General features: G+C 44.1%; 2 protein-coding genes and 1 long non-coding RNA gene across 26 annotated transcripts in view; 2 read left to right on the top strand and 1 right to left on the bottom strand.

Moving 5' to 3' along the window:
- LOC111260931 (uncharacterized) overlaps nucleotides 1-17350 on the top strand; it is a 173582-nt gene that overhangs the window by 119051 nt on the left and 37181 nt on the right. The window lies entirely within an intron of this gene.
- LOC111260936 (uncharacterized) lies at nucleotides 1132-6770 on the top strand. The gene is made up of 2 exons (XR_002680651.2): nucleotides 1132-2002; nucleotides 6635-6770. It is a non-coding gene; the product is annotated as an uncharacterized LOC111260936 (long non-coding RNA).
- Nucleotides 12091-16155, bottom strand: LOC111260933 (uncharacterized). Its single transcript, XM_022834080.2, has one exon. It carries the CDS (start codon nucleotides 14763-14765, stop codon nucleotides 12618-12620), a length of 2148 nt encoding a protein of 715 aa, XP_022689815.1. The 5' UTR covers nucleotides 14766-16155; the 3' UTR covers nucleotides 12091-12617.

Here is a 17350-nt window from a genome sequence, read left to right as displayed (position 1 = left end):
TATACTTTTTGCTTTTTACAGATCTTCGTTTAAATCTGTTACTCAAGTGACCCTTACTGCGCATTAGACTTTCGGGACCACGTATGAAACGAGCTAATTTCGCTAATACGAAACGCTCTTGAGAGTGATGGCGTTATACACTGGTGGGAGGCATTATCACCGATTGTTGCTCTTTTATTAATAAAATGAGAACCCAATGCTATCCATGCCTTTAGACTATCAGCGTTTTATTTCATGTCACGCAAAAAGTTACCAAGAATAATGTGAGACCTGCTAAGTTGCTTAATCATTGTGCCTCTGCTGTTTTTTCGAAGCACAGACCTTCGGGGTGACACTTCTATTCAAACGCTACTAGTCAATAAAATCGGTACGCGTTAAAGAAAGGAACCAAAAAAGAATAATGGGCCGTCGCTTTCAAATTATTGCAAGGCCAGCGGATGCCTAGTCGAATGAACATCATGCGTTATGCAGGATAGATGTGCTTATGGAAAAATGTCCTTCCTCTATAGGCTAAGTAACGTTGAAGTAAATGAAAGGATATGACAAAATCTACTTCTGATACAACCGCTTTAATAGAATAGCAACAGCCTGAATTTGACGCTGAGTGCACCCGCACCTTATTGTTATTTTTATCACAGCATTTTTTCCTCTCGGCATTGCGAAGTCTTCGTTGGCTAGCCATGTTAAATTTGTAGGATGTATTGATGTATTCGGTATTTTTTCATTTAGTTTCGGTATCCTAGTGTCCCTACAAACCAGTCACCGAAGAAGAGCTACTTGGAAGCTAAAATGGTGCAATCATTTTTCGGAGCGTGGTACGAAAAGGTTGGACAGGAATGAGCTTCAAATTGGTCACGCGCCGTTTGTTGGAACCTGATAACTGTTTATCAAGAAAAAGTGTTGCTTATCAGCGGTGGAAGATCTGATGTGTACTATTTTAGGTAACATTGTTACACATCAACAAGTGTTGTTTTTATAGTTACTATTGTTGTCGTTGCTCACTTTCTTAAGACTATTCTCGGACACCCACAATGGCACGAACAAATTTATCTACAAGGAACAGAATAGAGTGTAAGGGCATCCGTGACATTTATAGGCCCTGCTACAGTACATTAAACGAAACTACGTGCTGATCGTGCAGCAGAAGCAGTAGTTCAGAGCGAATCGCTATCAGCGGGTCCGCTTCCGTTTGGTTTTTTTGCGCAGAGCAGACAGCAGCATAATCGCTTTTCAATTTCCCGCTCCCTGCCACCCTTGTTGTTGTTGTTGTTGTTGTCCCCGTCAAAAACTATCCAAACCCAAATGACAAGCTCGCGTCACGGCGACAATAACGAAAATGCTGCGAAGCTTTGTCAGATTTCAGCTGCCGGTTCGGCTGTCTCTCTTCAATGAGAACGTCTAATAGCAACGAAGCTGGTCACTAACAAGGCCAACCAGCGTCGTCACGAACAACTATTACCACGACTTTTCGATCATGCCACTGCTGCTCAGACAGCTTGGGAAGCCAACGAGGAAGGGGAGAGTTTAGCGGAGAATGACACGAATTGAACCGGGGGCGGGAGATTTGGGACGAGGCGGGACGGAAAGGGAGGGGGGTGGCAAAGTGCAAACGCAACGCCGGCTAGCCTTCATTTTTGTCGGTATCTTGACTAATCCAACATAACCAGCTCCAGCTGGGCTGCACGCGTGTCGGCCGTGTGAATTCAGCGTCGATTGCGGCATCAAAAATATCACTTAAAAACGTGCTGTTCAGCAACGTTTCTGCCTTCGCACACAACACGAACCAACTAATAGACCGGATGGTAGCCTTTGTCGAACAGCGCGAAAAAATGTCGTTATTAAAGCTTACCGCCCTTAAGCCACGCATTGCGACCAGCTATTTCTTATCGTGTCGTCGGAACGTACGGTGTCAGCAACTTCACAGACGTCCCTCATCGAAAGAAGAAAGGCGTATGGAAAAGTAAAACAAACTAAAACTACGTATTGCTCCGCATCATTCTTGGTATGCAAGCAAAAAAGAAGTGACGCGTAGAGATCGATTACGCAAGCGTATTTTCAGTTATTACGTGTTCGTCCGCTCGTGCGTCGTGTCCACACTAAACGTTTCAAACATTCGTGACATCTTTATTGGTCTAACGAATATTGATCTAATTCTCTACTATAGGGCACCGATAATGCGAATGGGTAATATTGATCATCAGGTTTATTGTTATCCTTTTCACGACTAGGATGAATTTTCTCCTTCCAATCAACGTCGTCCTCGTATAGTATCCTAGCAGTTTTATACGACTGACCTACTAGCGGAGTCCCTAGAACTCTGTCCCTAGCCAGATGCACTTTTCAACCGATCACCTATTGAATGGGTAGGTGGACCCTTGAAATAATGGTTACCTTGCCGGTGTCGACACAATCACACTAGTCAGTAGAAGCAATTTATCCCTGTTTTTTTTTTCTACAAATTTGCTAAGCCGTTACATTTAAGGCATTCGATCGTTAAGCTTTTTCGATCACAAATCTTCATTATTGAAGAATGATGCATTGTCGATTCCGTTCCGGGCGGTTTGATGGTGTCATATGCGAACGAAAGCGGCCGTTGCCAATTCAATACGTTCAATAAGTTGTTTATATTATAGAACGTTCGATGTTTTTTTTTTATATTCCGTTTATTATTTTTGGCTGCTTGTAAAAGATCATGGAACAACGCAAGATTAACATATTGCCAAACTAATGAAGAAATAAAAAGTATATCATTCAGTTTATTTCATAGATATGTAAATGAGACGTGTTCGTCTGTTGTGTAATGGATGTGAACGCTCTGTTGGTCAGTTGCGTATTTTCTAATAAAAAAAAAAAAACACGTGTGATGAACTCGTATACATTTTCTCTCCTTTGGATGCGCCCGCGAAAAACGAGGACAGAAGGCCGTTAGTTAGAAGTGCAAAATTACCTTATATTAAGTTTTCTCGAGTACGTAATTAAGTACTGAAAAAGAGACAAATTTTAGCTTTTCCATTCAGTTCAGTTAAACACAATTAAAGCTGCTTGGGACGGTTAACAAGAGTTCATCGTCAGAGACAAAATTTGATCTTCCCAGTCGAAACCCGCTACTACCCAATGGAGGCAAAACAATAGTTGCAGATCCACATGAAGTTTTTCTATTAATTTTAAGGACACTTTTAACTCCATTTCGAGCAAATCGCACTTGCACGGACAAAAATTACATAGACTAAGTCTTTGCTATAATCTATGTTTTACTTTGGAAAAGCTGCGCACGAGCATAGATGGAACAGAGGTAGGTCCACTGTTAATCATTGGTCTTACTATAGCTTGAATTACACGGGCTTCTCCGCCGCCAGATACCGCGGCCCTTTGGCTGGCGACCCTCTAGTTTGTGAAAAAAGTTCGGTTAGCTGTTAAGACCTTATAGTTTAAAAGGATTTTCGGCCGTTGCAGAAAATCACCGAAGCATATTGCAAGCAAAGGCTGCACGAACTTTGTGCCGAAACCAAAGTGATCTTTAATTCTGCAGTTGTTCTTGTATGCTCGTTTTATAAAACAATATGACATCCTAAGGAGTGACTCAATGTGCTTAATCCTGTGACGTATCAAGATGTAGATTCCACGTATTTAGCGCACTGGGACATCAAGATATTATATACAAACACATATCATGAATGTGGCGCTGTTCTGTGAAATGAGTTCCAGTATAGCACATGTGGCGTATAATTATCAGCAAGGTTATCTGATGGACATTATGTTTCGGGGCCGATGTCTGAATAGGTCTTTCAGTTACTATTTCCCAAAGTTCTCAAGGAGCATAGCATGGTTCCCTCGACGTTGGCTAGTTTTGCTCGATCCGAGCTGACTTGCCGCAACAATGATAATTTATCAGGCAGCAGTAACTTTAGCCTTCGCTAACCTTCGGATCAGACGTTATGGTTAACTGAAAACAAAAATAATTGTTTCGATGATAACGACATCAGGTTTGTTTTTGATGTTGTTATCGTTGTTGCCGCCCCCCTTACTGTCATTATTATTGCTTCGCATTTTAACAGCCCCTGGGCTTAATTAATTTGAATTAGTTAATTAATTTTGATAGCCCCTGAAGTTAGCTTGTCGGAAGAAGATTCTACATTACACTTTATTGGATTCCCGGCACGTCCTTGAAACGCTGCCTCGTTTCTTGTTGTTGGGGTTAGCAGCATCGGTAGCAATTTCAATCAACAGCTTTACGACTCTACAATTACCGTTTTTCCTAGAATATCATACCAACTTCCATTGCTGATAGCTACCGGTGGATGTACGCATGTCTGCACATCATTGATGTGTGGTTGGATCAATACATTCATTGTAGCTATAGGACTCAGCCAGGACATGCAGGTATCAATGTGACAAACCTTTTGATCAGCTGCGGGCGATCTAGCAGGTTCGTCTAAATCGTCTTTCATTTTGTCTCAGCAACAGCAACGACGGTGGGTCGTTGCAGCAGAAATCTTGACTTGCCATGGTCTTCTATTCACTGCCGGCTGTTATTTGACTGTACCCAAATCAAATCGTGCATCGGTAAAAGTAACAGTCCGTCGGACGCAAGCACCGTGTTCTGCGTCGTTACGTGAATGATATATCAGCTATCTCTGTTGGTCTATGAATTTTCCAACATAACATCATTTTCTCTTATCGAGCAATAGTAATTATACCAATGAATTGAATAGATAAAACAATGTTCAATGCAAGTTCCCTACATGAAACTCGGAAGGGCGGTATTAGAGGAAATAGCTGTTGTTGAATCTGGCTTATATTCGCAGGCAGTTAATAGCAAGGTTTCAACCTCAATAATCTCACGATGCTAGGTTTAGTCTGCATCCCCATGAAAGGTTATCGGTAAGTCCTATACAGTGTAGACAGCGTTAACCTCAATCGGAAGTTTCAATTTACCCTTTCGCCGAATCGCTCTACGAAAGAATACTTCGATGAACTGGGTGTGACTGCCGCATTATCATAACCCCTGTACTCAGTATAGAAAGAACAAAGCCTATTACGGACAACGGTTTGTGCTTCCGGCATTCATGATCTTGATGCCCATATTCACATATGGTTAAGATGCATTGGACTGATAAATGAGAAAGTTTCTTTACTTACACAATTTGTGCACCTGGACTCGAGCACCCAAAATCAATCGAGTGTTACTCACGCGATCGTTGAACTCGACGAGAAATTCTCACCTAATCTCATAGATACCAGAATGTATTCTGATGGCTGCTAGGATTGTACAAGGGATGAAAATAAAGAAAAACAAAGGAATAAAATGGGATGAAAATACACACAAAGCTTCCCTCCTGTGGATGGGCGTCAGCCTGTTCACGCGCGCTTTCGTGATTTCACCACGCAACCCTCATTCACTGAAACAAACAGACGATTCGGTAGAACTCGCCTAGCAGAATATGGTAGAATGATTTAATTCGGATAATTATTGTTGTTGTTATTATTATATTAGCCGAAAAGAACATTGACTAGGACTCGGCCGATGTGGCAATAGTTGCTGCACCATTTCATATGTCAACCTGTATATCCGACGAAAATGAGTGCTGTTATTTGGGAGTCTAAATCAATCTGGACAATTTCAATCAATAGCCATATGCTTCATTGATCATGCCTTTGATAGGTGGCTTTTCCCTATGTTTTATGCGTTTATGTCCTATTGGGCTTTCATCGACGGCTCATGTTCATCAATCACACGGACTCACACACCTAGGTGCATATGTGTGATCGCACAGGTAAACCGAAAATTGTCCCCTTGATCGTATGCGCAACATGCAACTATGGATATCTATATTTTAAAGACATTACCCCGTATTAACGATGTCGTAGGTGATTTTTGCCAAATGGCTGCTGTGGATACAGACTATACAGTAGTACTTTGTTTGTCTTGTGTTGACAAAATGAAAAAACGCTAAATCGTTTTGAGTTACGGCGAGTGACACCCACGCGTCTCCAAGAGACAGTACGGGTTTAGCCTCTCTTTCATTGACCAGCATGTTAATAGAATCATGTCAGCTCATTCTCTAGTGAAACGCTTGCACATAGACACAAGTGAAATAGACTACCTCCATTACCATCGTTTTGTGGCCGATCGCGCCTACAATGTCGACTTTTGTTCTATTGGCCTTTAAACCCGAACAGTCTCGTGTGCTATGGGCTTATTTTTCTCGTGTTGTTTTTTTAAGCAGGCCGGTAGATACTTTCAAGTTTGTATATATATATATCTATGTATACGCTACATTTTTTCGAGGTTATAGAAATACTAAAGGTGCGAAAGTGAAACTACATAGCAAGTTCAACATTCTCTGAGGACACATTTGATACACGAATCCGCTAAGCTTCAAGCTCATATCACCGTCTATGGGGATCACTGTTAATAAACATAGTATAATGGATTCGGCGTTTTCCTTTTCGAGATCTCTACGACTTGTGTATGGAGCGCCGTGACATGACTTTCAACCTACGGGCCATGTTATCCTATTAATAGAGTCGCCTCTATCGTGAATCACTTGTGAAAGCAATAGTCATCATTTAGATAGATGATGATTACTTCTGTAAATCGCACAATGTTAACTTTGTATCTGTTGTATTTCAGGTAAGTTGACGATTCCAGACGCCCAGCTAAGAGCTGGCTGAACGTTTCCCAGGCCGCTCAACATCCTTAAACCAGATCAAGGTTTTTTTTATTACTGAAGCTTTTTTTATTACATTTTCATATTTGAAAAAAGAAATTCGATAATCGCAGGTTGTAGTACTACTAATCGACCTTTAAAATCGTTGTTATGTTTTCCAACTATTACACAGCGTAGCATCGCATGCTTAGGCCTCTTCCAACCAATGTATATTTCAAATTTTTCATCCGGAACAGCAGTAGCTACGTAACAGAAGGCAGGCATCAGATATCGGACATTCCCCGCTTCGTGAACGTCTATCGTGCTTTAACGACCTCATTGTAATTATCTCAGCTCATTTATTTAATTATTGAAGTTAACTCCAGGCGTGAGATATCTTATAAATCACGCAACATTACCTATTGTTCCCCTAAGCAATAGATACTTTTTGTTGCATTTTGATTTGCGCAAGCGTTACGTGATATTGAAGCCAGCCTGAGGGCGCGGTTAGCGGGCTAAAAACACACACGAAATTCAGGAAAGCGAATCACTTTCACGGGTTTGTTTTAGTTAATTTTTTATTAAAGTCAACAACTAACTTTGACGTCGTATAAGTTACCCAATTTCATATTATAATAATGTTAATAATAATAATAAAAAAAATGTACTTACGAAACGTCGGCCTCCCGTTGTTCTTACCCGCCAATAAATATGCAGGTCCACTAAGGCTTGTTACAACAAAACTATCGGTAAGCAGTCAATGAACGGTAAACTAGCTCCTAGAACGACTGTTCATTAGCTATCACTCTCTGTTCCATGTAGAAAAAATCAATGTGGGTCAGAGTTGTGTAATCTGGTTATTATTATATAATAAGGCAATGAATCATCAATTATGAATTACAGAAGCATCGTTGTTGCCGCATTAGGTGAAGGTATGAAGATTTAAAATCGAAAATCCTCATGCGACCGAAGTGCTGTGTGTTATACTATACGTCGGGTGAGCCATTAGTTCTTGACCACTTTGCAAAACTTCGGCAACTTGACGGCGTAACAACAGCTTTATCATGTTACACATAATCATCTGTAGTTTTTATTTTAATATGCCTATGATTTTTCTTTAATAATTATACGTGCTACCCATGATATGCTGAAAAAAATCTTCACGCTTTTATTCAGCGCCGATTAGCAGAAAGTGAGAAAAAAAACATCACTTACAGGAGTGATTTTGGGTGGTCAACGCTAAAAACTTGTCACATATTTCTCCGAAATTTACAGACAAATTGACGTATTTCAATGTTAAACTATTACAAATAGCCGTTTAGTCAAAATGACGTATACCGTTTCCAGGATTTTCGTTTGGCCAGCAACCCTGTTTTGCCTATACGCGTTGTTACTGGGTAGAGGGCTAAGCTAGACTAGATTAAATTTACCAAATACTTTCACCTCGTAAATATTATGTACCCCGTTCGAAAGTAAACTAGAGTGAGTAATTTTATTACGAGATTATTTTTAAAAAGCTGTTTTTGTTAGATTCGTTATTTTTCGACTTGTTTGTTGGAACACGACCGTTTCCTATCGCCAATTTCTATCGCTAGCTATGTCTCGGCTTTATCGTCCAGTTTATTCGCCGTATGAGGACGGCAATAAACATGAGCGTGTATCCATTTCAATGGTGATTAAAACATTAGGTAGTTTTCGTCCGTTGGGAAACATTCCGCTTGTTATTTCCACTGTTTGTACCGCTTCCTCTACGGGTTGACCAACTGTGGCTAGTTGTGCGACTCTAACAAACGCTTATAAAGCTCTGCTGTATCATATGCACTTAATAGTAAGTCGGCGTCTTGAGGCCGGAGCGCTCCAATGTGTTGGTGACTCCAATAATGTGAATGCAGTCGCTCGAGCCAGCCATCCAGCCAACTGTCACCGTTCCCTACCAGCCCAACAACAACGAAAACAGCCGCGAATACAATGCGACACATACACACACACACACACACACACACACACACACACACACACACGCACACATACACATTCACCGACACCAACGGAATTCACAACAGAGCTTTCGCTGCTACGTGCATTTCATGTAACTGACAGTCGGCCGGCCGGTCCTTCGTTGAGATGGGCACAGCTCTGCCTCTGAGGAGGCTCCTCCGACTGTGAGCATATTATCGTCGTTGAGATGGCCACCGTCTCTCATTCTTTTTTTTGCTGTCTGGTAATTGTTCGCCGGTGCCTGTATGGGTGGTTTGTAATATATCTATAGTTTAGTCGTGTCTTTACGGACCCGGTTACGCTTACATAAATGTATACTATGCACCAATCAGATTGAGCGAATTTGTGACAATGTCATCATCACCACGCAAAAGTCGAAATCTTCGATTGTAAGTATTTGTAGTATTTATTTATATGCATAAATACTATCAGCTTGTATCTACGGTCGCGTGCATAGAACCTCTCGAGTGAGGGGTACAGGCTATTCACTAGTAGTAACGACAGTGACGGCACCTGTGTGTGAACCTTAGCGAAAAGAGAGCGCCAGCCCAGTCTTCTGAGGGCGATCATACATCGTTGGCTACGACACTGGATGCCCCTTTGATGTTTGATGCTGCTGTTGCTGCTCGATGCGGTAGTACTTACTGGAGTGAATGTGCGTAGTATTATAAAGTAATTTTAGCCGGTTTTTGTTAGCTGGCCGCTCAGACTGCTGATGACGCTGGCAGTCAGTGACTGGCCAGGTGCCCCTCCTCCTGCTTCGTCTTTGCCCCTTGAGAAGAATGCCCAGTAGAAGCCGTCGATACATCGTCGTTCTGAGCACGGCGACTCGTGAAAGACCGAAGGAAAAGGCCTAGCCAATATAAGGGCAGTTCACGCGATCCGAATGGTTCAAAGGAGGAAGCAAGTACTACATACTCTAAGAGACAGGCCACGATCCATCTTAAGCGAGTGGGTAGATAGAAACTGGGACCGCTAAACACTCCTGTTGGTCACCGTTCGTTCAGGATGTCTGTCGCTAAGGCTGAGACCAGGAAGAAAACGCAACGGAGGAGTGCGAGGCGACTATGACCTCGAAGGAGCGCCAATACGTCGGACACGCAGCACCAGAACGAGTCGACAAGGTAGACTACAAAACGTTATTGAGAAATGTCTTTCATATAAAGACCTTCGAAAAAAGTTTGAGTTCAACTGACCAGAGAGAATATATCACGATAAATCTGTGATTCTGATCATAGAACAATAGAGAAAATAAAGTTAATCAAAAATGCAATAGACATGCCACAGTCTACAGAGTACGGAAGACGAAAATTACGACTTATCAGCGACTGAGCAGTGGCAACCTGGCCGAGTAGCGACACTGGCATTACACAAGAAACTCTTGGAAGAAAGAATTGATAAAATCAAGTCTTGACCGTTTTATCTAGGATAACTATGGCAGGCTAATGAGTTATCTGATATCTAAGTAGACTTACGATGGAGGCACCTGCCATTAATGAACAACACGGATCTTAAATTAAGCAAATAATAAAATTATAAGTCTCGACCGTTAATCTTTATCTTTTTCTTAACCTTATATGTTATTCAACTGTAAACCTTTTTTATGCCTCTCCCTATAGTAGAGACGGAACACGACAGAGGGGAGCGCTGGCTGTCACTTGAGACGTATCTAATACCAACAAATAGGCTACGGATACAAGAATCATTGTGTACATTATCACGTGTCACACATGTTGAAAGAGATGTGAGAAACAAAGCTAATTTACCACATTACAATGCAGATATAAAATTTGCATCGTATATACGCCATTTTTTTACTGTTCTCTGATAAGCACGACATAGTCACTACTGCCGAAACGATTACCATAATACTAAACATAAAATGTGTGCATCTTGAACGCTGGCTAGCCTATTGCTATTATTGCGCGACGCGTTTTGTGCGCGCGGTCAACTTTGTTGTGTTTAGCAAAAGTGGTGGCGACGCGCTACTCAATTTATCTAGACGTCCTTTAATATTATCACCCGTTGTGCTTGTTATTGTTATCAGGAGCAACAAGTCAATAATGGCGTAGTCGTCGTCGTCGCATGGTATTCGATGATGCTGTTGTTCTCAGGACACGCAGTCAGGCGAATATCCCATTGGCTGTACGATGTCCGGTATCGTCGTTGATTGTCTCTGCGGGTATTGTTGTTGTTTTGGGTGGCTGGCCCAACAGGTCCCAAAGCGTTGTGCGTCTGTGTCACGCAGCAGCACTAAAAGGACGATGACGCCGATGCCAGAAACAGAGGAACAGCTCTCTCCTCGTGTGCGTTCATGTGCCTGGTCTCCGGGTTCGTTGTTGTTCGTGGGAGGAACTTTGTGACCGGTTACGATAAGATAGCGCTTACCGCTACAGCCATTACAGCCCTGCCTGCCTGTCTGCCTATTTGTCTGTCTGTTTGTTGCAACCAGCCGAACGACAACTACCATTGCCAGTGCTAGCTTCACCAGCGGCGCCATTAACTGTCGAATCTAGGGAAGACAAGTGCATTTCCCCTTGTAGGAAAACCTACTGCGTCAGCTGACGTTCCCGCTATCGACTCAGTTAGGCTCAGGTCGAATGGACTTCGTTTTCTCTGTTGTTCTTCATTTACGAGAATGTTGGACAGACAAATAGACAACGGGAAAGCACAAACAGATAGATGCTACACAACACTTCTGCACTGCAGCGTAGGCAAGTCCGTCTTCTGGCGCTTGGCGACTAGCGGCCCTCAACATGGCCGGCACAGACAGACACGAGGGGACCAGACAAAGTGGAATCAGAAGCCAGCATTTGGAGGCATCCATAAAATAGTGAAGCTGCTTACTGCGGTGGCTTCACTTTTACAGCAGAATGACTGAGGACAAATAATTGTGGCGCTATGACAACTCAAGCAGCTAGAAACAGGCGGTACCAGTAACAAGAGGCGGACACAATAGCTTCAATGGCCGCATTACTACTAGTTCATAGACAACGACGTTCACCCGTAGAATATGACTGAGGGTGACAGCCAGCATGGCGGTGGGGTAAGATATTTTTAATATTCTGCTGAATAATGTGCCATTGCGCCGCATGGCCCCTCACTAACGGGCACAGTGCTTGTGGCATTGTCGAAGTTTTTGTTATCAGTACGTGTGGTGCCACCACTGCGACAGCGTATAGACTGTGCCTTGGCTTAAGCATTTTTTAGCCTTCCGCTATCGGACCAACCGCTTACAGTAACGTCAAGCCGGGAATGCTACGTTGACCCGCAAGCAGAGAAATCGACAAATATCTCTGTGTGGCTAAAGACCAATACGTTAAAATAAGAAACGGAAATTATCTTGATTTGTGTGCGCAAAGTAAAAAACAGATTACTAGCCAACATGAAGAATAAGTAAATAGAGCATAATTTGAGGTTTACATAAGACGAAAACAATGGGTACGAGTTTTCTTCGTTCTCCATATTTTACTATCGCTTTATTATTGTAATACTCGACACGTGTAATGATTCTATCGGCCTGCAAAATACTTTCTTTGGATTCTACGATGACTCGAGGGTAGGTTCGATAAATAAATCTCTAATTGTTAAATGTTCTGCTGCAATGGTCTACTGTTAATAACATTAATAAAATGAAGATCTATCTTCGTTCTTGTCGCAGCTTACGCGATTTGTGCTTGGCGAGACTTGTCTGATCCACTTCTTTTCTGTCACTTGTATGCTACAATCGTATATGTACAGAGTCGAAAACAGGACATACACAGCACCCTATGAGATCGTAGTATGTACGATTCCCATGATGCAACAAACGGTCCAGCAATCCGCTAGAATGAGCAGGATGTTAGTTTTTTATCGATTGTTTTCTGTCGTCGAAACTTCTAGATATAACTTCATATAGGTGCCAGCTGGAGCTTCGTGCGGAGCGGCTGTAGACGACGGAGGCGGCAGAAGAAAAAGTCGAAGATATGTCTACTCGGCAGGAGGCGGCGGCGCGGGGACTTCCGGGATTTGTAGCGCATCTGGGTTGGTTATCCCTCCGTAGTTGAACCTTGGAAAATCGTAATAATCTCCCTTGGAGCTTCTCGATGGGATTTTGGTAGATGAAGCGCGAGTTACAGTTGGCAGTTGAAGACCACCCGATACTTTCTGTGGGGATGACATTGACGATGATGTTGGTGATATGGGAAAGTCATACTCGGCCAGAACCTCAGCTAAAGATGTCTTCGACGATGGAGAAAGTGGAGACACTGGCGACCTAAATGAGCTAAGGCGCGGTGGAGACTGGGTGGTTTTGCTGTCCATTTGATAGTGGCGAACAGAAAGTGGCTTCGTTGGTAACATGTCGTAATACATACCGGAGCTCGAACGTTGCGCACCACTCGAAGGTAACGTACTCATCGAAGTACACGTACGCGGTGTTACTGAACTACGAAGGTCATATTCCCGAGTAAGGGTCTGACACCCAGACTTCCTTGTTGTCTTAGTCCCATTGTACATGTAATAGACATGATCATCTTGGTCCGACCCGCCTGTAGCCGAACGCGCGTCCCTTGTTAGAGTCATCGATTTTTGTAGATTGAGTGCGTCGGGCCTTGACGGTTTTGGCAACATATCATAGTCGGGAAACGGGTTTGTCAATGGCAGACTTAAACGGTTGTTACTCTCATTATCGGAAGCATCCGAGTGCGCACCGCTATCAGAGGCGCTTCCGGCTCGCGGAAGTTGTTCTTGGCTAGTACTCGCTTCAGAGCTTGATGCAATGCCATCAGCAGCGTCAAAGTTCTCACAGTGGGTAAGCGCTCGCGATAACGCTTCCGAGTTGTCGTAGCCAGGAACACCTGATGAACCAGCCGAATTTCGCTGCGAGCACTCAGCAGATGACACTGGAGTCTTGTGGTATAACGAAGCAGCGCGGGAGACTGTCGACAAGCGATTGAGAGCACTTTGAGATGACATCCACTCGTCAATAAGGGATGCTACTTCGGGGTGACCCGCTTGAGTTGCCACCGTTGCCGGACTTTGACCGTTGATATTTAGCAACTGGCAGCAGGACAACGCACCCGGGCACTTCAATAGCACCGATGCGAGCTCCTTGAGACCATACTGGGCGGCGAAATGGAGCAGTGTTGGCAAACTTGATTCACTCTTGCGTCGCTCTTCAACCATCTGGCCGGGTTTTAAGAACTGAAAACCTTCCTTCGGCATGTTCTCGATAAATGATTTGGCCAACGCAGCATCTACTTCCTGCACAGTCGGTAGACCAAGAGTTAGACGGAGATTTTCGAACGGCGATATCGACGCTTGGAGCAAGCCGTTCAATTCTCCAAGCCGAGATTCGCACTTCATGGGTCGAACCCCTTGGCACTCTCCGTCGATGATAAGCTGAACGTGCACTAGCTTTGAACTTGTCAAATATTGGTGTGGCATGACAAACTGTACTGTGAACGGGTTGCGCATTTTAATGGTCACCTCCTTCGAATCAAGTGTAACGACAACTTTCTGCGTGCCAGACATAGCCTGTTCTAACAATAGAAATACTTTGGTGTTGGCATCAATTACTTTACGGGGCGTGAGCTTAAATTTCGGTTTGCTCGTTTGCTGGCTATCGTCAACTTTCCTAAGCAGTTCGCACAGGGCTGAGATGAGCTCGAACGCGAATTGTTTGTCTTGGCTCCGCGCCTCCATCTGTCGCCAGGTGCTTGACGCTGGCAGCTGTGCAAGATATGCGTCGCTTAACTGGTCCGTGCGGATGCCACACAGCATGGCAAGCGTCCTGCCACCGTCCATCAGCTTGCCCACCTCAACAAAGTTCACGGAGCGTACAAAGTTGAGCAGCTCCTGGCTAAGGATGATCAGCAACACTTTGGAGGAACGAATTGCCCGGCTGATGGGCGACAGCAGGGTGGTACCGCTGCCCAGTTTGACACAGTTTATATTGACAATACGTGGTGACAGGAATGTCTGCACCGATTCCTGCAGATAGTCTGCCCATTCCGCACCATCCTGAGCATACAGGATCGACACGTCAATCGAAAACTGCATACTTTGTCCGCTGAGGTCGGATGGCCGTCGCCGACAGGACGATATAGCTAGCTGCTTTAACTGTGACCACGTCATTAGGCTGCTGGATAGACACGCGCAGTAAACTAGTATAATGTAGGAGAAGGAAAATTACGAAATGAGAAGGACAGAGGTCAATAGGCGATGATAATCACCAGCGAAGAGGGCTGCATCCGTAGCAGCTTATTTGCAAGGCAGCGGATGCGAAGGTATCTACGGATGAGTGAAGAACTAGAATGTCATCCATGATCTACAATTTGCAGTCCACGACGGAGTAACTGAGCACTGGCAGAAGTGCGGGCATGAACCACCATCAGCACCACACCAATTGACGACGCCAGCGACAACGCCTGACACGCGGGACTGCACTGCACCGCACTGTAGATCAACGACGTTGGCAGGTCGCGCTAAACTCATATACACACGCGCACGAACACACAGAATTGGTCTATTTCACTATAGGCGGCGTCCGCGCGCCGTGTCCTGCACGAAAGTCACGTAAACTGAACGACTCACGCGAATATTACTCTGTATCCATCAAAGAGTACTGCAACAGAGCACTGTCCGTCCGCAATGTCATAGTCGCTGCTGCTTCTCAATACGCATTCAAGCATCCCAATTAATCAGATCCAATTGAGAACCAACCAGCCGGCCTCTGCAGTGCCGCAGAGTCGAGCTACCGCTACTGTTGCTGCTAAAGCAAGAACGCACCGGCCGAGCTTCGCTCTCCCGAGCTCGTGTCCCTCTTTCACAGAGAGTCTCTGAACAAGATCGTTGTAGCAGCAACGGCATGAACCGAAGTGTACCTCGTTACTCCGAGGAGAGCTGAATCATCTGTTGTAGGGTAGACTGCGACGATTTCCCACTGGACCTTCTCTCAAGGCTGCCTCTTTTCGAGTGTTCGTTTTCACGCTTGCTGCTCGGTGGGTGACCCGTCGGCTGTGAGCACTTTGCTCTGTGTCGATCCGCGGAGGGGCGCTGGGAGAGGAGAACGGATGTGCTCCGAAGAGAGTGCAGCCTTCTTGTAGCTTTCGTCAGACACAGACACACACACGTATTGATGTTGCTGTTACGGCTGTATTAGCTGCCGCTGCTACCAGCCTTCTCGACAGACTCGGCGCCGTACGTCAGTAACCACAAGGAAACAGAACAGCTCTGGCTGATCTGGGTTGGGAACAGTGTTTGTCAGTACAAGCCTGAGTGTCTGTGCGCTCTTTGGCGCTGAAAAGGCTCTAGCGGCGATCAGTAATCAACGAGCGAGCGATGGCAACGGGTGCTTCTGCTATCGCTGATGCTGATGGTGTAATTCAACTATCCCAGAACAAAGGTGGTCTCTCTGGGAGCAGCACTGCGCGGTGATGCGTAACGTTGCTATTTGCTTGTGAGTTCCTTGAGCGACGATTATGACTGTAGCACCCACAAACGCAGCAACGTAGTCCTTTAGCACACAGAGACGTCACGCACAAAACATTAAAGACAACGTAAAAATAGTAAAGCAACAGAACTAATAAAATTAATCATTATTGTCGGTGCGGTGGCTTTCAGTCATTGACTGAGAAAGCCAGGGCTTGACCATTCAAGCCCTACCAGCGACACATAGGTGCGATCAAATGAAGAGAACACATATATTACGGCTTAGATTAGATAAAAAGCGTGCCCTTCTATGTTACTTGCTATACAAAAAGCTTTATATATACAGATTATCGAGGTCATCATATGCGTACACTAGATAAACGTGAGCGCATTGCTCACAAAAAGATAGTTACAACGAAATGTTTGAAGTTCCACTCAAACCCGAGAGGTATCCGTCGGGAATAGCGGGCACTACCCCCGCTGGATTGGATCGGAAGTCGTAACGTAGACAGTCTGCCCTGAAAATTCTGGTGCGTGCTCTGGTCAGCAGGTATTTTGAGCCTAGATTTGCCCAGCTGCTGCACGTAGACGTTGTCGTGTCTATCGTTCCGATAGCCAAAGTGGACTACAGTCGTTATAAATAAGCATTATTTGGACGAAAGCGGGCGAAATAGAAAAAACACATAATTAGGACAATAATAACAAGAGCAATAATAATAACATATTATTATCACAAGGTATATCGCCCCGCCACGTGAAAAGATTTTTTTGTTTATTTTGTTTTAAGCGTTTTGTTATAATAACAAATAATTATATAGTTTTTTATCGACACGCAAAAATATCATGGAATACTCTGTTGTGTCATTTGTGTGTGGTGCCGTTTATCGCTTCCTGAATTATGGGATCTACTATGTTGAGTTAATTCGTCTTATGGTAGCTTGTGGTCAAAGCCAAGGTCTACATACCATATTATTGTTGTTGATATACTGTGTTTCTTTTCCCCCCGTTGATATTGATGATGGGCCGATTTATGTGCTTGCTAGGCGGCCAGCGCATTCGTGTGTATGAACGTATCCGACGCAAGGAAGCCTGCAGACCGCTTCTATTTCGGACGTTATTGCGCCTTTTGCCTTGGTTAGGACGCCGAAGGAGATGACCATCTAATAGAAGCGATCGTCAGATGGCCAAGCAATAACGGATGAATGAGGCAATGGTTTTGTGCCTGTTATGCATCGCTCAATACGGTCTTTTGATAGACGACAGCGAGGCTCACCGGGCTACAACGACGG

Source organism: Varroa jacobsoni, unplaced genomic scaffold (genome assembly GCF_002532875.2).
Source record: "Varroa jacobsoni isolate VJ856 unplaced genomic scaffold, vjacob_1.0 scaffold_494, whole genome shotgun sequence".
Lineage (NCBI taxonomy): Eukaryota > Metazoa > Arthropoda > Arachnida > Mesostigmata > Varroidae > Varroa > Varroa jacobsoni.
This window is presented reverse-complemented; position numbering and strand designations above follow the sequence as displayed.